Here is a 24,258-nt window from a genome sequence, read left to right as displayed (position 1 = left end):
TTGGAAATAAAATTTAAATTTCTAGACAAGACTATTACTCAAGTATTTCTCATGGATGAAAGGTCCTAAAAATTAATATCTAGGAATAAATATTAATCATTGTTGAACTGTGTGAAATTTCACTGGAAAAAAATTGAATCATTATTTTCTGAAAAGGTGTATTAATATAAAAATGTTCTTACCAAATCAAATTATTATCTTGTAATAACACGCAGATATTCATTTTTATAACAGTTCAAAATTTAGAGACAGCATTAAACTGTTAACAATACAAGTTTTTACAAATATACTTTAAGCCACATATATGTCGTTTTGCAACTGCACTTCCTACTATTCATAATTACATCTTTCAGAATTGGGTGTTAGTACTCGGCTGTTGCAAACAGTCAAGCCATATACAGTTAATTTAATTAGAAAAGATAAGTGTTTAAAGAATATTGTTAAGCTCAGATCTCCAGGAGAATCATAGAACAAGGCTTGCAGATGAATCGGACAGGGACCAAGACCCACTCTCATGCTCTCATGCCACAAAACTGGTCCCCTGAACACCCCACTGCCTGTAACCTCCTCTGTCTGTAGCCTGTACACTCTCCTGGTATTATGTGTCTCATAAGCAAACATATTCAAATTAGCTAATTTGAGCGGAAATTAAATATTATAGCTCAAAATATTTCTGGGGAATACATGCAGCCAGGAACACTGATGAGAAAGCCATCAAAATCTTCCTGTAAGCACACTATTTCGGCCACCATTAAGGTAGAGACATCACAGCGGGACCTCAAGATCACCAATACGGGACAGTGGGTGGTGTCGCTAAGCACCAGAGGCCACCGCTGCCTCTGGAAACAAGTTGTCTTTATTGCTGCTGCTTCTCGCTCAGGTATGGATTCTAGATGCTGTCAACTGTCTTGGGGTATTGGCTTGGCTTAAAAGTCTAGGTGGCCACCTCTGATGAACTATTCCTAAGTCAAGTGTCTGCACCCTCATTGCAAAGGAAAACATGGTAGAGACTTACTGGCACTTTTATAATCTATGCACAGGTGTAGACTCTATTTCATTTGGCAGTGAATTGCCGAAACACAAAATAGACACTGGAAAATAGACATGGTAAAGGTTTATTGAATATTCCATGAGTGACAGTTAATAAAGAAACAAAATAAGCTTGACTTTCTAATATTTACAAATATTACATTAAATAGTATTAACCAGATTTGCATGTCAATGTATTCATTGAGGAATATATATATATACTTTATATATATATAATTTCTTAAATATGTAAAGTAGAAATCTGTGTCTTTCATACATATATAAAAAATAATAACCTTTGTAGCATTTTTAATTTGCTGAAACTTCTAACCTGGATTTTAAATCTCATTAAGAAAAAAATTGAACATTTAATGAAGCATGCTACTTTTCTTATATAGAAAATAAATTAAGAAGATAAAATGGGCTGGGCGCAGTGGCTCACGCCTGTAATCCCAGCACTTTGGGAAGCCAAGGTGGGTAGATCACTTGAGGCCAGGCGTTTGAGACCAGCCTGGGCAATATGGCAAAACCCCGTCTCTACTAAAAATACCAAAAAAAAAACAAAAACAAAAAACAAAAAACAAAACATTAGCCAGGTGTGGTGGCACAGCCTGTAATTCCAGCTACTCAGGAGGCTGAGGTGGGAGGATGGCTTGAGCCCAGGAGGCTGAGGTTGCAGTGAGCTGAGATTGCACCACTGCACTCCAGCCTGGGCAACAGAGCCAGACTGTCTCAAAAAGAAAAGAAAAGAAAAAAAAGATAAAATGATAAAATGGAAAGGGAGGACTGAAGCTCACCTTAAAGCACACAGAACAAACATTTTACAAGTGATAAAGGAGGTCTCTGCAGTGAAATTTGAAAACTGATTCTGAATGTTCGGACAGTTCAAATTATTTTATCTCAGTCTCTGTTACTTGAGATTTGGTATTGCCAAACCTCAGCTTCCCAAATGTTTAGGTACACATAGCTCTGTAAGAGGATCAGCTTTCCTAGCCTTTCTCCAAATTTTCTACCTGGGAAGTCTTTATGAAAGTCATCAGAAATATATAAATTCTCAGTATATGAGAAACTTTTACACACTGGAGAATTATTCATAAAACTGAACAGTACTCAGAGTGCAAATAAAACTGTAAAGTTTCATCTATTTAATGACGAGGTTCTAGTCAAGGACAATGGAAAAAAATGAGTCCCTGAGTTTTCTGAGTTGATTTCTGTGCACTAGTCAAGAAGAGAATTTTCCCACTAGATGGGAATGCAAAAAAAAATACATTCACATCTCAATTGAAGCCACCCACTCACTTATATTCCAGGAAGAAGAATTTAAAAGATTAGATGAATTTATAAGTAATAGCATATCCTATATTCTTGGAAAATGTTCTCTTGTGATAGAAAAAAAACTGATTGCCTCATGCGGATTGCATGCAAATGTTGATTCATGGACACAGGAACCGTGACTCATCACGTCCGTGGGATTGTTTCTTAAAAGAGGAGAGTAGGAAGACAAGGCCGTGGAAAGCCTCCTTTTTTCTCTTATTCTTTGGCCTGTCTATGGATTATAGACTGAAGTCACTGAGAACTGCAGAATGTACTTACTCTGAGAATTGTTCATTTATTCCAAGAAAGTAAAAAGTGTATGTTGTGTATATGTATATGGATAAGCGTGTTAAGAGAGAACATGCATATCTTTAAAACTGACACCTTAGAATAGAAAAGTTTACATCTAGAAAAACACAGCTCTGCATTGCTCCTATTAGACTGCATTGGGGAAGTAATATCGTATGTGGGCTGGAGAAAAGTCTATAATTACCAAAAAGATAAATGTTTCAAGAAGTAGAAGCACGGAGATTAGAACGTGACTGAAATGTATAGGTCTAGATAAAATTGTAACTATGTGTACAAGCCTAAAAATTAAATTCATTTTTATTCTTTTTTCTACTAATGTTCGTTGCCTCTATTAGGAATTTACACTTGATAGAGTAATAAATATTTATTCTGTACATAGATATTTGTATGATCACAATCTATTAATCCAGTGAAATACAGAAGAAGAATCTGAAAAAGGGAATTGGTGGCACTAGTAAATTTCAGAGGGACTAATGAGAAACTTCTGGCAGAAAATGAGTGGTAAAGAACTTACTGTATTTGTGAATGGCTAGTATGCATATTTAAACCTATTTCAGTCCATTCAAACCAGGAAAATTAAAACTGTTATATGATATATACTTATATAATATATTGTGTGTATATATGCATACATATCCTTCTTGCTTTTCTGGTTCTGCCTGTTAAGACTTTTATAACTAACAGATAAAAAATAATTATTTTTTAGATTTTGGAACCACATTTATATATCAGATATTCCACATTGTGCTAATAAAATTGTAAGCTGATTGCAAAGAAACAAAAATCCATATTGAACATTTTATATTACTATTCTCTTTCCCAGACGTTATTTGTTCTTGACCTTTATGAGAATTCACTGAGAAAGGCTATTACAGACTGTATTTTGCAAAGATCGTTGCCACAATGACTGCATCCCACACACCCTTATTATAAAATTGTTTTCACTCTCCTTCCATTGAAAGTGCCTCTCTCTCTTTAATCTGAGTCAGCCTTTGAGATTCCCACCACCGATAAGTGGGTCTGAAATGATGCTATGTGACTTTTGAGGCAGAATCATTCAAATGGCGTTTTCTTCTCTCTGTGTTCTTAAGATGTTCACTGCAACCCAGCCCCAATGTTGTGAGGAAGCCAAGCACCCCCTTAAATAGCCCCAGTGCAGGTGTCCCAACTGAGGCCTAGATGAGAACCGAGATGGACTGCCAGATATATGAGTGAGAGAGGCTGCAGCCCCCAGCCTTCCAGGCATGGCCAGCCTTTGAGCCTTTGCAACTGAAGGCACAAGTGAGAGATACAATGTCCATGCCAAGCCATGCTCACGATTCTTGAACAGAAGACATGGTGGTTGCTGTTGATATGTTTTAATGATAATTGTTTGGAAAAGTTTGTTTCAAGATAATAGATAACTGGAACATAACAGCACTACAGCTATTTTCACAAAGGGGCAACAGCCAACATCACATAGCTAGAATACATCAGAACAAAGATGAATATCCAGGCCAATTAAGTACAAGCCTGATTCCCTTAATGGTCCATGTATAAGACTACTTTTTCTGTAATAAATATCTCACAAAATTGTGATTTTTCCACTATTAATATTAACCTATTTATTCATTTTTGTTGACCAAGTCCAAGATGCTGTCAAACTTAAATAATACACTGGATATTTTAACCTTGTACATTTACATTAAGAATTCATATACAATTAAAGTGAATCTACCAGAGAAGATAAAAACATAGTCATGATAAAAGTCAACTTAAAAGAATGGAAAACACTAACAAGTTATAAACCACATTTTAAAATTCAACATATGAATATATGTCAAACTAATTTCTTTAAATCCTAAAGCTTAATGACTAAACATGGATAAAATACATTATCAAATGACCAATCTATCTGTATTAACCATTTTAAGTGATTTGAAACTTAGACTTGGTTAAGGGAGACAATGATTAGCACTTACTCTCTTTCCTTCCATAAGATTTTTTGGAATTCATCCAAATGTACCTGCAAAGCTGAAATTTCAGTTACTTCATTTTCCAAAGGCAGATTTATTGCTTTCAGTCTCAGCCCAGTTTTCATTTCACCGTTTCCAGAACCAACATTGTTGAATAAATCAACACCATCTAGATTGGGCTTCATCTCCTCACTTAATTTTAGAGAATCAATAACCACACTTTGTTCCTGAAAACAAAACAAAACAAAACAAAACATATTTAAACCTCTTGGGAAAAATCATGATGACAATACATTTTCATAAAGAAATAAATGTTATGATACCACAACAAATTCATATTTTTATTTCATTATCATTCCCTAAAAGTGTTGTGTGGCCACACTTACTTGCATTCTTCTTTGAGCTTATTTTTTTCTATGTTCTACTTCTTTGTAAAAAAAATACATTTCTCAAAAGTTCTGCTTTAACTCTGTTTGTTCTCTTTTTCTAATCGCAGCTAAAAATAACCCTGCACAAACTTGAACAGCTGTAAATAATTTTTAATGAGTTGATGAATTCCTCTTTCAAGTTTCTTTCGTCATAAGACACTTACAATTTCAAAGTAATTATTTTTTAACATTTTTGAAAGACAAGATAGAATTTTCAGGAAGCTCTTGAATATTTTAAAAAGCTTGCTTATTGCTTCATTTTAGTTCCCCTTATTGCTTTAATTCATGAGTCACATCTAAATAGAATTTAATGGGGCACTTTAATAAACATGGACCTCAGTACTAGAGAAACAACTGCACGACAGTCTCAGAGCATAACTCAAAAACTTCACAGGACTCATGCTATTGGTATTTGCCTACAATTTAAATTTGCCCTGGTTTATAAGTTTGAAATGAAAGACAATTCCAAGTAAAATCTCAATGAATAGTCAAGTTCAAGTAAAATCTCGATGATACTTCACTTTTATTTTATTTTTTAAGTAGTATGTGGATTTCAGGTTACCTAGGATGATTCATTCCTTAATTCTCTCAAGAATGAGCATTGCAATCATCTATACTATAATATTTTGACAAACAATAAAATAAGATGTGCTGTTCACGGAAAGTATTGAAGTCAGACGAAGGATACATATACATATCTTTCTTGTTAGGTCTCCTAACCCCCAGTACCTCAGAATGTGACTGTTGATGGAGACAGGGCCTTTAGGGAGGTGATTTAGTTAAATTAGGGTCATTAGCGTGGGCCTAATGATGGTGTCCTTACAAAAAGAACTTAAGACACAGACATGCATACAGAGAAAAGACCATGTGAAGACACAGGGAGAAAACGGCTTTCTATAAGCCAAGGAGAGAGACCTCAGAAGAAACCAACCCTGCTAGCACGTTGATCTTGTACTTCTAGCTTCTACAATTGTAAGAAAATGAATTTCTGTTGCTTAAACCACCGTGATTATGGTACTTTGTTATGGTAGCCCTGGCAGACTAGTATAATCACCATTGCATTTGTCACTTCCTTCTTCCTCCCCTCCACTATATATGACCTTCAGAAATTCACATCATCTCTGGATTTTTTTCTTACCTTATTGTTTGTGTCCTCCTTTGTAGAAAATTGTCTTTTTACCAAATACTCTCTGATAGACTCATGCATTTGTGAACTCAATTGAAATTGATCTCTATGTTCACAGGATTCTTCTACGAAGCCAGGAAGCTTCAGATCCTGGGTAACTTTAGCTTCTAATGCCTCCTTCTGAGGTGGCAAACTCTGTTTCTTTTTCAGGGTACTCAATTCTTTCATCGTCATCTCTAGTTTTATTCTGAGTTGTCTTCCTTCCTCCCTCGCACTGTTCCTTTCAGCTCGAACTTTACTCCATTTTTCTCTCCAGTTGGCAGTGCAGTCCGACCACCACCGCATGGTCTTTTCCATCTGAGCAGCTCTGGCCTTGACTTCTTCAAGCTCCCGCAGGCGAAGTTCTTCACAAATATCCCATTCGTTGGTGTTATATGAGTGGGCACAGAAATTGTGAGCAGCATGAGATTGTAGCCCATGAAGTGGGAAGCAGGTATTACAGGTATCCCTGGGGGGTGAGGCAAGTGCCACCATGTCGCCGCGTGACTTAATTGATGATTGTTGCATCTGGAAGATCTGTGTTTCCTCAATTAATCGATGTATTGAATCTAAATTCATATTTATCTTTAAGACCTGAGAAAAGATAGAGGCCATAATTTCATGCTGAAATTTCCCTTGTAAATACAGGAACAAGACCTACATATATATATATTTTTTGAAAATTGATGAAAACAATGCTTTTTTTTCTTGCTCTGTCGGCAGGCTGTAGTGCAGTAGCATGATCTCGGCTCACTGCAACCTCTGCCTCCAGGGTTCAAGCGATTCTGTTGCCTCAGTCTACTGTGTAGCCGGGACTATAGGCACGCGAAACCACGCCCAGGTAATTTTTTGTATTTTAGTAGAGATGGGGTTTCACCATGTTGGCCAGGATGGCCTCGATCTCCTGACCTCGTGATCCACCCGCCTCAGCCTCCCAAAGTGCTGGGATTACAAGCGTAAGCCACCATGCCTGGCCGCACTTTTTCAATATTGCATATTTTTCCATTGTAACTAAAAATACAGAGGAATTTAAACACTTGTAACTATCCACTAAGAAATAGAAAATGCTCATATTCAATTTTGCCAAATACAAATAAAAATATAAAGATGCAATTGAAGATAGCATATGACATAAATAATTCATTTTGACAATTCCAGTTCTATTTAGGTCATATCTATTGTAACATTGTCCACTACAAAATACAAATTGTAATATTTACTATCCACTAACTACTTAATGGTTTTCTTTATCCCTGCTAAGCCTCAATTTGTTCAGGCACAATGCACAACCTATCGATCTATAGGTAAACAAGCCTCTATCCCAGTCCCAGAGGTTAAATCATAGTCTAGATTTTCCATGATGCCCTTCATCTGTTGACTATTGACTAGTCTCAAGGCGGCCATGATGCCCTTCATCTGTTGACTATTGACTAGTCTCAAGGCAGCCACAGGGCCTGGCTCTGGCTGCTGGGATGTGAGATGAAGTGTACTGAGAAGATTTCCCATCTAGAAAAATATGAGAACATCACAATGAGGAACTCTCTTTCCTCTGCCTTCCGTGTGTTTGGATGAGGACATAGTTCTGGAATAAGGTGAGTATAACAGCCTTCTCATAACATTCAAAATGGTGAATCATGAAGATAAGAGACTGATTTAAGGTGTAAATTATGGTATGACACGTAGAATGCATACCTCTGAATTCTTTGCTATGTGAGCAGGATGACCCATATTTATTTAAGTTATGATGGTTGAGTTTTCTGTTATTTTCAGGCAAAAGCACATCTAACTTCTACATGAATTAATTTCTCACTGTGATTAATATTGTGATAAGGTCAAAAATAAAATATTATGAAAAAGACATGGTTCTTGTGTGTCAAAGATTTTACAGTCTGGTGGGTGAGGGAAGCAGAGTTAAGTTTTAAAGATACATAATTTACATGATAACAAATATATGTATTTGTTCAATGATTTTATTTATTATGTAATATGTGTCAAGTCAGTGTTAGATTCTTAGGTATGGTCAAGGTGATCTAAGGGGTACTGAAGAAGTTATGACTATCGCTTAGAAACGAGGAAACTTTACAGCATAGATAACAATACAGAGTCTTAGCCCAATGCAAAGCTTTGTAAAGGAATTAAAATCAACTTTCCATATAAATACCAAAACACAAATTAATTTGTAAAGGTATACCATATGTAACAATACATATACCCAATTCTTTATTCAACATTGTAATTTAGGTATATTGAGAATATAGTAAGTAGAATTTTTGTTTTAAAAAGTGCTGAAAATATGCAGCTTAATTTGTAAATTAATAAAGTTCCATGGCTGTATATAATTACCCGTTTTGATTCTCAGATACACTTTTCTGGTGTAAATAGTCTTATATAATATTTTATGTGCATGACATTAAATCCTCTCACTTCTTTTCATCTGCTTTTATGTAGTTACAGCTCATAAATCGCCTCCTTATGACCCATCTATTTAATCAACTGAATGGGTTTCATTACTTTAACTAACTTACAAAATCAGCCTTTAATCATTGGGAAAAAAAGACTATATAATATTTTAAAAGATGAATATTAAGGCTATCTTATTAAGAGACCTTATAATATTAAACTTAACATTAACTTTTAATTGTAGAGAAAAAACATTTTAACAAGTGTTATATAAAGATGTCAAACCACTTCACTCTTCATTATAACACTTGTTATAATAATATAGACTCATGGTTGTAATTATTTTTGTTAGCATTGGTATATGTCCAGCCATGTTTCAATTATTGCTGATTTGGAGTATTTTGTTCCCTTAATTTACCATAATTCAGAGGGCAATAAGAATACAACTGACCAAATTCCAACACCAATATAAAAAAGAAAAGAACAAAAGGAACTCTTAATTAGAAACACAGCAAATATATATATATATTTATTTACATATACAAATACATATATATATATATATTTACTATTCACTATTTAATGATATTTCTTTTGGTTGAAATTCCAAAGTGAAGACAGAGAATTTAATTCAGCATATTAAACTTAAATTTATCCTTGCTAGTTTTCAAAATAAATCGGTATCATAAAATTGTAATGTCTTTAAATGTCTCATTAACTTTTATTTCACTAGTGTTTTGAAGACTCCATAATTGGATTCTGGTACATTGAGATCTTGCCTACCAATTAACTGTGTATTTTTTCACATCTGACTAAATAAAAATGAGTTGGGCTTAGTCAGTCCTTGAACTTGGAGAGTATTTCCTGTTTTAAAAAGTTTTCTCAGGCAAGGAAAACTTGCTTGAGATGAGGATGGTTAACACACATATGCATGCACTAAAGTCTTCATTTCCCTACACAAATGTGTGCACTCTTCATATTTTAGCTCAGACAACTATGAAAGTATTTGCCAGTGGTTGTAGGACAGGGCCACTGATATGTGGGAAAATATTTTAACGATGTTGACTCTGGTTTCTTGTACTGATTTTTGCACTGTAAAAATGCTCATACAATCAGGCCACCATGATTCCTGCAAATATTTTTGAATGTAGTACATAACCAAATATATAAAATGTTAAGGGTCTACAAAGTATATATAATATCACTAAAAAATATTATTTGTTGCCAAAGAAGAACTTAATGTGTCAGTGGACACCAGCCTGTATTGGGTACAGTCTTACTCTGCCACTTTTTAGACGATGATCTTGGACAAATTACATAAAACTGCCTTTCACTAAATATCCTTAGTATAAAAGGAGACAAGAATAGCATGGGCTTCATTGAATTCTATTAAAAGGGAAAATGCCTGCAGATTGGTCAGCCCTAGCTATCTTGTAGGCAAAGCATACATTTTTCTCTGTGTTATACAAGTCATTAGTATGTCACCTTGACATACTAATTGTACCATTTACTTTTTTGTGTGTTTTTCCCTCTGTCTCTTGAAAGAGAAATGGTGTACTTAAAAAAAAAAAAACAGGAAAAGCATAGGAAAAATGAAATTTACAAAAGTGCTCTGTATGTAATAAAGTTGCAGTTCCAATTTCTATATAATGTTGATATCAATCAGTGGAATAGTCAGTACTATTATTATCCCCGTCTTAATGATAAAGAAACTAGGGCTTAGGCTCTGATGTATCCAGCCAAGTCATACAGTTAGAAGGGGTCAACCCAGTTTGGAAACTGAGGAAATTTGAATCCTGAGCTACCACCTCTTCATATGAAAATTCTGCAGCTTCAGAGTATCAACTATTTTCACTATAAATTTTTTAGAGTATTTCAGGAATACATTTGGCATACTTCCACCGTGGATATTTTTAAGCTAAAATATCTCCTATTAAATTACACAACAGTTAGTCTTCTCATCCTGACACTGTCCTTTGAGTTCACTCAATCTCCTCATCATAGCTCAAAGGGACTGTGAGGTCCAGGCCTGTCCATCCCTCTGGCTTCCTCTTTGTCACTCCATCTTCCACATCCGCTGTGTCGGCTACCTGGATGTGTCCATTCCTTGCGCAACCTCACTTCCACCTTCTCCTTGGTGCAACCTGTTTGCTCTGCGGGAGCATGTTCCCCACTCTCCACAGACCCGCTTTCCCCGGCTTCTCATCCTTCAGGGAGCAGGTTATGCTTTCCTACTAACTGAACAGTGATCTGAGAATTCCAGATCCCTTAGTGGCCCTTTGTCTAAGGGGTGTCCAAGGGAGAGGACACAGTCTCGGGTTCTTAGTTTCTGTTTCTGACGGGTAGTAAAGCCCCTTCCTCATCCCTCTTTTCCACCTATCACTAGAAACAGAAGCTAAAAACCAAGGTTTCCGGCTGCAGAAAGCCTAAGACAAAACAAAACACAGCACAACAACAACAAAACAAAGTGGGTTGAATATCCACCGCTGACCTGCTCCTTGAAAGTGAACAAAATAGACATCATTTCTGCTATCCTGAATGTTGCTAACAATCATAAACAATAGACCAAACTAACAATCACAACTTTTAACTAAATCTTTGAAAGGAGCAAACAGTGTACTGTAATCCAAAAAATCCCTATGTACTTAGCAAAGTCTCTCCCAAGTGACATTTTATGTATTATCTGAAAAATGAAATGGGGCAAAAAGAAAAGCATTTTTGGCAGAAGTTAAACTTCCATGGCAGGATAAAAGAGACATTAAAAAGATTTTTGTCTTATTGTTTATCATTATTGCTTTATCTTAATCTATAGAAAATGAAACCTTTGTTGATTTTTTTTTCCTAAGAAGCATAGGACCTGTAATGCACACAAAATAACAAAAGCCATTTGCAGTGAGAAAATAGATTAATACAGATTCAAAGCACAATGCTAAGAAACAATCATTATGATAGATATGATGGCATATACTCTGATAAAAAGAAAAAAGAATCTGTTTTTAATATTCAGGAAAATAAACACTTTATTGTATTATAAAATGTGGCCTGTGCAAACATGCACAAATGATGAGTATGAAAATGCATTTTGTATAGATCTAAAGCATATATATATATATATGAACTTTTGCAAGAGTACCTAGACTATTAAATGGAAGACTATAGTTGTGATGATGAGATAAATGAAACCATTACAGCAAATGGCCATATGGCATCATATGTGTGTAGTTCAAGATTTGTTCATGCTTAAATATTCTATTTTAAAAATCCTTACACTGTAGCAAATTATACAGACAGCTTCCATCTATGCTTGTTGGTGCAAATGAGAGGCTTTTAAATTGTACAGAGACGGAAAATAATTTGCCAAAGCAGGCATCTTAATAATATAAAATAAATTTGAACAACTTGCCAATAATTTAAAGCTTACATATTTTACTTTCCAAAAGCATTGTAACATAAAATGAGCATAAACACAAAGTTTAAAACATAATGTCATGTTTGCCAAGAGTCGTTATTAAATTTTAAATGGCATTATCGGATCAGATAGAAATTACCTCTATTTTAAAGAACTGGCATGGAATTAATACAGTAAGCATGACCTTTTGCTAGCTTACTCTTCATTGCTCCCTCTTCAAGCTATTGCTATTAACTAGTGTTATTGAAGCAATGTGTCACTGGTTCAAATCTATGTGATGCCTTTCCTTTAGGCTAGGTTTTCAGTAAAATTACTTGAGAAAAAACAGTGATAAAAATATTACGTTTCTAAGATGATGTTCAATGATTTTTAAAACTCCAATTCTTTAAAAATAAACTATTTCAGAGTCTCTCCACATAGTATCTTGATGTCATTGCTGTGTTTTCTATAAGCTTTAAGGGGCTTAAAAATTACATTATAATAATAACCTCATAGATCAGAGAGAAAAAGTGACCAGTCTGACTTCTATATAATATGAATAAAGAAATACAGAGAGATCCAAAATCCATAATCCGTTTTATAAAGTGTCAATGCATCATTTGTAATGAGTCTTGGAAAAATAAAATTCCTGTTTTCTGGCAGGCTGATCAACTTGAAGCCTTTATGGTGCTTTGCCTGCCAAGTACAAATTTAGGTTCAGACAATTTGGACTTTCTTGGTGGATACATCATTTAACTACTCTTCTGAAGTAATTGGGTTGCCAAGCAGGTTCAAGAAAGCTCTGCTCTAAAATATTGCTGAAATTTCTCACCAGTGTACAAATTTTGAGACTTAAAGAGATTATGTCATACATTTGAGCTTAGCAGCCTAAGTATATTTCTGTATTATACAGAATATATATGGAATAAATATACAATATTATATATCTACATATTTTACCTGTGTGTATGGAAACCTGACAGCCAATTCATCAGCATTTTAAAATATTTATACTCATGCCAAGGTTTTAGTGAACGAAGCCACAAACTATCCCAATTTTCTTACGCAATCTAATCCAACTTAATGGTGCCAAATAAAAAAGCCAAAATATTTCCTGAGACCCTAAGCCAAAAATAAAATTAATATTAGCTCTGCTGGAACTGTATAGCCCCAGCTAATCTTATTTTTGTATAAGAATGTGCTTAGCAGCTTAGCACTGTTTCCAGGTGGCTAACAGACATGGTGCTCATTTTATGGGAAATAACACTGCACAAGCCTGATATTGTTAAAGGTTCTACCACTTTCTAAATTTAGGCAGGTGACTGTATCTGAAATTTACATTACTATGTAAACATCATCTTGCAGAACTTCATATCGATTAAACGACAAAGATGACAATGTAACTGTTTCCAGAAATGCTAAAATGTTAAAAGGAAATTAAAATGAGACCACATAACAAATAACTCCAAATGATAATTATTATCAACATCTAATGTGAGAGCAAATCACTCTATGAAATAATTCCTATCACAGTTCCACTACAAACTAGGTGGTACTAAGAGAAGGACAGTTATATCATCAAGATCAGGGAATTTTTTCTGTTTTTTGTTGTTGTTTTTACATTTAAAAATCTATTTATTTGTTAAAATTATAGATTTTCTTTAATATTGAATTCATCGAGATTTCCAAATATTTTTGTGCATTTAAGGTTTCAGGAAACAAAGCTACAGATGACCCCAATTTTCCTATACATTTTCTAAGCAAAATTCCTAAACCGTTTACCATATTCACGCTTATTCGTAAAGAATCTGTGTGGCTAAGTCACAAGATCTTCACAGGTCTATTTCCACTTTGTGGTAAACAGGAAAAAGCTCTTTATGTCAATAAATGCGGTAATATTTTCTCACACACATTTGGTAGGATGTGCAAAGCTGCCAACTGCTTTATGTTGGCTGACTGGAAAGTTTTCTCAGACTTCACGAAGTTTGAAGAGTGAAGCTCAAAGATTGTCCTATTTATTTTCAAAAAGCACTTATAATTTTTTTCAATCAAGACAAAATTTATTCTTAAAGTCAGTTTTATTTTCCCAACAGTACATTCTTTACATTAATAATCCAATTTGGCTAAACTGTATTCCACATCAAAAAGCTTAGAGAAAAAATTGGATTCAGAAGCAGACATTTTACAATGTATTTAAGACTTCCATGAGCTATACCTGTGCATATATCCAAATACTCCACTTCAGTCACACCAGTTCTTACTAAAGCAAAAAGCATTTCTGTAAAATGATGCATGATATCGTACATTAAACTTTATTTTGTATGTATGAGCTGGAATTCAATTTTCACTGTAAATAGCATGACCAAAGGGTAAGATTTACACTTTGAAAATATAAATCGAATCAACAAAAAATTTTTTAAAAGCCCAGCTCCTCCAAATTGCAAAATTTCTGGTGAATCCAAATGTTGTAGCGAACACGTAGGAAAGATGGGCAAGACAGTTTTTTCTTTCAGAAAAGAGAAAAATCAGACATAAGAAAGCTACACCTGTCACCCAGACTGCAAAAGTAAGGAAGCCAGAAAAGCCACTTTTTAAATATACCCACTAAGAAGTTGTATAAGATCGTCATACGCGTCTTGATGATCAAGTCAAGCAATATTTTAAAATTATAACAGTATTTAACTTATTTATTCGGTATATTGATTGGAAGCGACAAGACAGAATACGTTTAAATATATATTCACATAATTTAAATATATTCAAATAGAAGAAATAACAATTTAAATATTTTTAAATAAAGTAACAATTTAAATAAAAGAAATAACAATTCAAATATATTTGAATTGTTTTTCTAAGTTTTTTTCTAAGTTTCTTGTGGTAGGAACTTAGATTATTGGCTTGAGTACTTTACTTCTAATGTAAGAATTTAGGGCATGATCTTTCTTCTCTGCACTACTTTAGCTGTCTTTCAAATATTTGACATTAGTATTTTCATTTTATTCAGTTTTGTATTTTTTTATTTTCTTAGCGAATTCCTCATTGAACCATGAATTATTTAGACACGTGTTGTCTAATTTTTGCTTCTTTAGAGATATTTCTGTTGTATTTCTGCTGTTGATTTTTAGTCTGATTTCATTACAGAAAGAGAACATACTCTGCCTAATTTCAATTCTGTTACATTAGTTGAAGGGTTTTTTTTTTTTTTTTTTGGTATATAGGATATGTACCTTGGTGCATGTTACATGACACTTGAAAATATGTGTATTCTGCAATTGTATGGTGGAGTGTTCTATACATGACAATTAGATCCTATTTGTTGATTGTATTGTTCAGATTCTCTATACCTCTGCTGATACTCTGTGTAGTCATTTTATTAGTTATTGAGAGAGATTTCTGAAATCCTCAACTATAATTCCTGATTTGTCTATTTCTTTTTTCAGCCCTACCTGTTTTTGCTTCATGTGTTTGGAAGCTGTGTTGTTTTACAAATATTCATATAGGATAATTATGTCTTCCTGATGTATTGATCCTTTTATCATTATGAAATGTCCCTCCTTGTCTGTGGTGGGTTTCTATATTTTATTTCATTTTGTTTTGTCCTGAAGTGACATCTCTGATATTAACGTAGCCACTCTTAGGTATTTTTTAAAAACTACTATTTCCAAGTTACTTTTTTCCATCCTTTTATTTTCCATTATTTTATTTGTGATAAATGGCAATCTTAATTGATGATCTGAGGAAGTGAGTTTCTTGTCAAGTTCCTTATTAATAGCATATAACTTGCTCATGCTTTTTGTTTGTTTGTTTTTGTTTTATTCACCCTGCCAATCTCTGACTTCTACCTCGTCTATTTAGGCCATTTACATTTACAGTAATTATTGATGTGTTAGAACTTATATCTGCCATTTTATAATTTGTTTTCTTTGTGTCCTCTCTCATCCCTGCTTTTCTTCTTTTGCTTTCCTGTTTGTTATTTGAATTTTTGTTTGGATTCCACCTGGCTGATATACTTACAGTATTTTTTAGTTTATCACTTTGTACAGTTTTCATACTTGTTATTCTGAGAGTTAAAAGACACAAATGTAACAGCCTTATCTACTGGAAATCGACATTTCATCACTTCAAGTGAAGTATGGAAAACTTACTTCTCTTTAGGTCATTTTACCTTCTCTATCATTAAATATCACTTTCTTGAGTATAAAGTGATTTTATAATTTTTATTTCGATCATTAAATATGACTTATAAAACAAATGAGGAGAAAGATAGTCTATCTTATAGATTCATATTTCTATTTGATTGCTCTTTCTTGTTTTTTGATGCTACAGAATTCTTTTATCATTTTGTTTCTGTTTATGCAATTTCCTTTAGCCAATTTTTAAGGGTAGTTCTCGCTATTAATAGCATCTTATAGCTCTCCTTGATCTGGTATCTTTACTTTGCATTCATTCCCCGAAGGATAGTTTTACCAGTTCTATAATTATCACTTGATTTTTTTTCAACACTTAAAAATGTACCATCTCCTTGTAGCCTTTGTGGCTTCAGGTGAGAAATTCACTATCATTTGAATTGATATTCCTAGTGCTGACATTTTGTATTAGAAGTTCAGCATTGGTTATATAGTAATGTAAATACTATGGCATATAAATCTTTCATTTTAACTCTTATCCATAAATTTCAAATATAGATTATAGCTATGTAACAATTAACGTGATCAATCAGGTGCTAATAAATGCCAATAAAAAGAGAGATTATGGTCATGACTTCAAACCTTGTAATTATATTTTGTTTTATTCTTGAAATATTTCCTTAACCTCAGAATAATTGGGTAAAATGGAAAAGAAAAAAATTCAAATTGATTTTCCCAGTGTGTGTGTATATCGTTTTTTAAAAATAAAAATATAGACACACTTCTAAAATGTCCCTCACTTATCCCCTCTTTTGATGTTCACAGCCTTGTCTAATTCCCTTCCTCTCAGTGGGGGCTGCCCTGTGACCTGCTTCTAATGAATATAATGTTATAAAAGTGGTAAGATGTGACTTCTGAAATCAGATTATGAAAGAATGAGATTTCCATGTTGCTAGCATTCTTTCTATTGCCTTCTCTCTTGGTCACAGATGAACCCAAGAGCCATGTCATAAGCAGTTGTTTGGAGAGGCCCACGTGGCAAGGAAATGAGGAGGGCTTCTGGCCACCAGCTCCCAGAAACTAAATCCTGCCCACAACCATTTGTGCAATCTTGGCAGCAGATCTATCCCAAGTTGCGTCTTCAATCCACTGCAGCTCTGGCTGACACCTTCCCTGCAGCCTATGAGAGAGACTCAGGGCCAGAGGATTCAATTAAGCCACACCTGTATTCCACAGAAACTATATTGCTGCATAACAAATTACACCAAAATTTAGTTTCTTAGAACCCTAAATTTATTACCTCACAGTTTCTGTGTCTGCAGTCTATTAAAAGAATGTGAATTGTCAGAAAAATGCATTTTAATCTCTTGATATTTGGAAAATAAAAACAAACAAGAGAGAAATATTCTAGGTTTTCATTAGTATATATTAACCTCCTGAAGAGATGACAGTAACAGGAAATATAAATTGACATTAAATGGTGCCTTTAACAACTTAAAATTAGAAAATGAGAACACTGTACAGATTTATTTTCCTAAAGTGCTTTTCAAGAGCACATGACTACCTGTAAGTACAAAATACTTGGATTCTGCTACAAGCAGAATTACTGCATTTAATTCGTTGCATGATTTTCCGCTGAGGGGTATGCAAAGATGAAGATGTTCATTTTTACCTCTTGAAGTTTTAATAACTTATTGAATGTTGATTTATTTATTTATTATCATTATTATTTTTAGAGTCTCACTCTGTTGCTTAGGCTGGAGTAAAGTGGAGTGATCTCAGCTCACTGCAACTTCTGTCTCCCTGATTCAAGTGATTCTCCTGCCTCAGCCTTCTGAGTAGCTGGGGCTACAGGCACACACCACCATGCCCGACTAATTTTTATATTTTTAGTAGAGATGGAGTTTTGCTACGCTGGCCATGCTGGGCTCCAACTCCTGGCTTCAAGTGATCTGCTCACCTCGGCCTCCCAAAGTGCGGGGATTACAGACCGCGCCTGGCCTAATTTACTGACAAATATTTTTAAACTTAAAACCCAAATATTGTTTTACTTTGGAAAAATGGAACTGCCAATGTATTATTTAGCTTTTTCTTTCCTATTTTTTGAATGCCAAATACAATAGCATGAAAAAAGCTTTCTATTCAAATAGCACCTTAAGTTCAGTAGGGCTTACTTTGAACACATAAGGTGGCATTAAAATCTTTAAGCATGTCAGTTTCATTTACTATGAGAATAAATCATTTTAATGTCTCTCAATATATTTTGTAATATTTACCTTTATATAAGAGTAACTTCTGTAGATCAAATAACAGATAAACTGAACTGTTTGGCATCTAACAATGAAAGTTGTGGACACAAGAAGGAGAGAAAGACAAAAGAGAAAGAAAAAGAGACAGAATTTTCCTGAGTATTTCACATATATTAACCTATTTCCTTCTTACTAGAAACCAAGAGGTACATATGTATTTATCTCTCTATACCTTTCCAGTTTTTATTTATGGAGTGCATGTGTGACTGTGTGATGATAGTGTGTATATGAAAGATAGACAAATTTTTCAGATGAGCAAAGATCTATTTTAATCACTGTTATTGTTACACATAATTTTTTAAATTGTAATTTCACAGAGACTTTGGCTTAACAGAAAACATTTCCAAATACTTATAATATCATGTCAGTCTGGCTATTCTGTACTATTCAAATAACAACTTGTACACATTTCAATATTTTTATTTTTCTGTCTATATTTTATCCAATGAAATGTATTTTAGGAATGTAATTGAAAATCACAGTTTTTAGCTGAAACCATTCCCCTTGAGAACTGGAACAAGAGGAGGATGCCCACTCTCACCACTCCTATTCAACATAGTACTGGAAGTCCTGGCCGGAACAATCAGGCAAGAGAAAGAAATAAAAGTCATCCAAATTGAAAAAGAAGTCAAACTATCTCTCTTCACTAACAATATGATTCTGTACTTAGAAAACCCTAAAGACTTTGCCAAAAGGCTCAGAATAGAAAACTCAGAAATATAACCACACACCTACAACCATCCGATCTGTGAAAAAGCCAACAAAAACAAGCAATGGGAAAAGGCCTCCTCATGCAATACATGTTACTGGGATAACTGGCTAGCTATATGCAGAGAATGAAACTGGACCCTTGCTTTTTACTATACATAAACACTAACTCAAGATGGATTAAAGGTTTAAATGTAAGACCTCAAACCATAAAATTCCGAAAAGAAAACCTAGGAAATACCCGTCTTGACATCAGCCTTGGCACATAATTTTCAGCTGAGTCTCCCAAAGCAATTGCAAAAGAAAAACCCTAAAAATGACAAGTGGGACATAATTAAATTAAAGAGCTTTTGCACAGCAAAAGAACCTATCGACAGAGTAAATAGACAGCCGGCAGAATGGGAAAAAATTATTCACAAACTATGCATCCAGCAAAGGTCTAATATCTAGAATGCTTAAGGAACTTAAATCAACAAGCAGAAAACAAATGACCCCATTAAAAAGTGGGTGAAGGACATGAACATACATTTCACAAAGAAGACACACAAGAAATCACAAACATGTGAAAAGATGCTCATTATCACTAACCATCAGGGAAATACAAATCGAAACCACAATGAGATACCATCTCACACCAGTTAGAATGGCCATTATTAAAAAGTCCAAAAACGACAGATGCTGGTGAGGCTGCAGAGTTAAAGGAATGCTTATACACTGTTGCTGGCGGTGTAAATTAGATCAGCCACCATGGAAAGCAATTCGGAGATTTGCTAAAGAACTTAAAACAGGGCTACCATTCAACACAGCAATCAATCCCATTACTGGGTATATACCCAAAGGAAAATAGATCATGAAGCCAAAAAGACACGTGCACTCATAGGCTCATCGCTACTTTTCACAATAGCAAAGACATGGAATCAACCTAGGTATCCATCAATGGTGGATTGGATAAAGAAATGTGGTATATAAGTTACCTGATGGAAAGTCTTGACGGCAAGTTGTCCAGGTTCTTGGAATTCGGAATTCTAAGACGCACAAACAAAACAACAAAAGAACAAAGCAATGAAAGCACAGATTTACTGAAGCAAACATACACTCTATAGACAGGCAGCGGGTTCGAGCAAGTGGCTCCAGAGCCCCAACTGCAATGTTCTTTAAAGTTTTTACTAAGCTAAAAGAATTTGGTAACACCTATATGTACCCTTTAGAGGCCTCCAATTGGTTACAACCTATGCGAATGAAGCATTGGACCATGACTAATCAGAGGCTGAAGTGGAGGCTTGGCCCACAACCAATCAGAGGCTGAAATGGAGCCTGGTCCTGCAACCAATCAAAGGCTGAAGTGAAGGCTTGGCCCCAGACCAATCAGAGGTGCTTCCCATTTGTGCTATGGGGCGTGGAGGGGGTTTGTAGAGGGGGGTGACTCTGGTTTCTTGTCACTTAGGCATGGAGAGGTGAGGTTTTCTTTTTGGTTCAGTTCCAAGAAGTCAGCCTCAGGTTGGCCTTAGGCTCCCTGTCTCCAGACGCTATTCTCCTGCCTCACATATATATCAAGAAATACTACACAGCCATAGAAAGAATGAAATATTGTCCTTTGCAACAAATGGATGGAGCCGGAGGCCATAATCCTAAGCTAATGAATGCAAGAACAGAAAACTAAATACCGCATGTTCTCACTTTAAAGTGGGAGCTAAACATTGAGTATGCATGGACATAAAAATGGAAACAATAGACATTGTGGACTACTGGGAGGAGGGGAGTTGAAAAACTACGTATTAGGTAATATACTCTCTACCTGGGTGCAACATACCCATGTAACAAACCTGCACAGGTACCCTGTGTATCTAAAAATAGGCGTTGTAAAAAACAAAAATAATAATAGTATTAAATAATCACAGTTTTTAAATGCCCAATTTCAAATTAGAACACCAAATTGGCATGTTAAACATTTATTTGTTTCTACAAAATTTCAGGGGTTTTTTTCTTTTTTTTGAAATGGAGTCTCGCTATGTTGCCCAGGCTGGAGTGCAGTGGTGCAATCTCAGCTCACTGCAACTTACGCCTCCCGGGTTCAAGTGATTCTCCTGCTTCAGCATCCTGAATACCTGGGACTACAGGCGTGCCCCACTATGACCAGCTAAGTTTTGTATTTTTAGTAGAGACAGGGTTTCACTATGTTAGCCAGGCTGATCTCAAACTCCTGACCTCGTGAGCCACCCGCCTTGGGTTTCCAAAGTGCTGGGATTAGAGTGAGCCGCCATGCCCAGCCAATATTTCAGCTTTAAACAATGAAAAAACTAAATTCTCAGAAAACTACAGTAGTTTTCATAATTTTTAGAAAGTATTCCAATTTATAATTTTACAAGCTTCTAGAACAAAGTGATATTTGACCTAGCACATTTAGTAAATCCTTTATACTCATCATATCCCAAATAGGAGAATACAAATCTTGAAACTCTTTTGACATTGAAACTCTTGGCTCTTTCCTAAGGGAGTTTTGAAATTATTTTGGAATATTTTATTTTATTTTTCTCTACAATTATATTAAATGGTGTATATATAGTTTACTCAAAATGGTTATTAGATGTTTAAAATTTAAAGAAACTTGTTTCAGTTACTAATTAACATCTACTGATTTTCTCCGTAGAAAATATATATATATGTGTATATACATACATATATATACACACATATATTTATATATTTCAATTGGAAGGAAGGAAGAAGGAAAAGAAAAGAAGGAAAAGAAAGAACTTTGCAACATATTGGGTTTATTATTCTGCTGCCTGTATTTGGCATGGTTTTGCAGTGCATGAGCTAACTTTCCAGATAGGACAAAACTGTATTTCTCATTAAAGGGAAGAATTTTGATTACTCAAAATTTGTTTTCTCTCTGTGGCATTTAAATATTGTATGCGAGTCTAATTAAAGAATTAGGAAAGAGATTGTATAGTGCATCCAAACAAGTTATTGTAAAATATTAATAAAGATATTATATTTATAAAATTAATTTTTAAAATTTTATAAAATATAGCATCCTGGAAAATACACGTTATGTATTTTGACAGAAAGTAGAAAATGATAAGAATAAATGACTGCACTAAATTGAAGACAAGCAGCAAGTATTTATTTTTAGGCATTGCTATTAAGGGCCCAGTGAGACCAATTTATTTTTAGTGTTTTTTCTTTTCTGACTTAAGTATGTAGTATTTGTGCCAAATTTTTGTGTAGTGTGAAGGACATGAATTTGCTTTTGGATCACCAAACTCCAATACTTTGGGACATCCTCTACATAACATAGAAAATGAACCACACTGGGAAGCCACTTATCCTCATTTAGAACATTCTAACCACATGAATTAGATATAAGTTCAAATAAGAAAAAAGAAATGAGGCAGTCTATCTATTTCTGACTCTTAGTTTCCTAAGGAAGACTTCATAATCATGTCATAGGTTAGGTGTCCCTGCTGTAATCTCTGAGCACTGGCACCCATACTTCATAAATTTTTAATAGAGTTTGGTCCATGCTTTTAAATTATTTGATTACTCTATCTTCCACACCAGCTATGCTGTGAGCTCAATGTGGATAAGATCCATGCTTGTTTCTGCTCACCATTCCATCTGCAGGGCTAGCACAATGTCTGTCAGAGTGGACATTAAGTAAATATTTATTGTATGAATGAAAGAATAAATGAATGAATGAAAGACATTTAAAAGAAAATAATCTAGCAAAGATTATTTATGAAGAATTCAAAACGAAGAAATTTTCTTACCAGGAAGAGATGATATCAATTTTCACAAACTTTTCCAGATAAGAGAAAAAGAGTTAACACATGCCAACTCATTTTATGAGGTCAATAAAACCCTGATACCAAGACCTTACCAGGACTTAATGGCAAATCTCTCAAGTTGACATAAACGCCCTAATAGAAATGTTAGCAAGAGAAATTTGGTGTTTAAAACAATTAATATATCACGAAGTTGAATATGCTCCAGAAATATAATTTTGGTTTAGCATTTGATTATCAATCATTGTGATTGACTTAATAAACCATGTTAACAAAATAAAGTGGAAACACCCCAATACATGAATAAAATGCATTTGGTAAAATTCAACACCAGTTTACAATTTGAAAAACTAACCAGCTAAAAATAGAAGGGAAAGTAGTTGATATGATAACAGTTTTCTGCAGAAAACCTAAAGCAATCACCTTTAATTTTGAATTATTGATAGCTTTACCCCTGAAAATAGTATGAAAAGGATGTGCCTCCTAATGCCACTACTGTTCAGTATTATATAAAAGGAGAGGTCTAGCCATTAGTATGATGAGGAAAGGAAATTAAATAGAAGTGAAAATAAATAAAACTCTCATTTTGTACAGTATGATTGTGTAAGTAGAAATTCAAAATAATTCACAAACTATTAAAACTAATATGTGATTTTTAGTAAAGTTACTAATCTAAAGTCAATATACACAATTACGTGTATGTCTACTTTTAGAAACCAATATTTAGACATCAAATATCAAATTGTAATAATTAATACAATTCTATTATAGCATTATATGCATTAGGTAGCTAGGGATGTACCAGAAGATAGGTAAGCTTACATCGTATAAACTACAATACACTCGTAAGAGGAATTAAAGAATATCTAAATAAGTAAAGGAATATATTATGTCTGTTTGTGGACCAGAAAGCTCAAAATTGTGAGGATGACATTTATGCATAAATCAACCTATGTATTCAATAATTCCAGTCAAAACCTCACAAATTTTATTTTGTCAAAATTGATAAGCTGATACTAACACCCATTTGAAAATAGAAAAAGTCAAAGAAAGCCAAAACTTTTTTTAAAAAAAGAACAAATTTAGAGAATTATATTATTGGATATGAATATGACATAAAGCTACAGTAATTAAGACAATGACTCCTTAGCTCAAAGAGAGACAAATAGACAAATGAAAGAGAATTAAGAGTCCGAACATGGATCCACATCTCCGGAGACCTAATTTATGACAGTTCAGTATGTGAAATTATTTTTCCCTTTTTCAACAAAAGGAACTAGGTCAATCGTGTCCATATGGAACTAACAGCTACATCACAGCTTTTAAAAAAGTCAGTTC

General features: G+C 34.2%; 1 protein-coding gene across 15 annotated transcripts in view; it reads right to left on the bottom strand.

The window, feature by feature from the left end:
• Positions 1–24,258, bottom strand: part of CCDC102B (coiled-coil domain containing 102B) — a 376,391-nt gene that overhangs the window by 254,865 nt on the left and 97,268 nt on the right. For 12 of the 15 annotated variants that reach the window (XR_010137621.1, XR_010137622.1, XM_063716943.1 and 9 more), the window contains 3 exons: positions 20,107–20,157; positions 6,174–6,794; positions 4,614–4,834 (listed from right to left, as the gene is read on the bottom strand). Coding sequence is in view for 13 of the 15 variants with exons in the window: in XM_063716943.1 (XP_063573013.1) it covers positions 4,614–4,834; positions 6,174–6,779 (827 nt within the window). In the remaining 2 variants the exon portion in view is untranslated. Of the gene's footprint in view, positions 1–4,613; positions 4,835–6,173; positions 6,795–20,106; positions 20,311–24,258 lie in introns of those variants that run through there. The other 3 variants (XM_063716948.1, XM_063716947.1, XM_063716945.1) reach the window with 2 other exon arrangements.

This window comes from Pongo abelii, chromosome 17 (assembly GCF_028885655.2).
Source record: "Pongo abelii isolate AG06213 chromosome 17, NHGRI_mPonAbe1-v2.0_pri, whole genome shotgun sequence".
Lineage (NCBI taxonomy): Eukaryota > Metazoa > Chordata > Mammalia > Primates > Hominidae > Pongo > Pongo abelii.
This window is presented reverse-complemented; position numbering and strand designations above follow the sequence as displayed.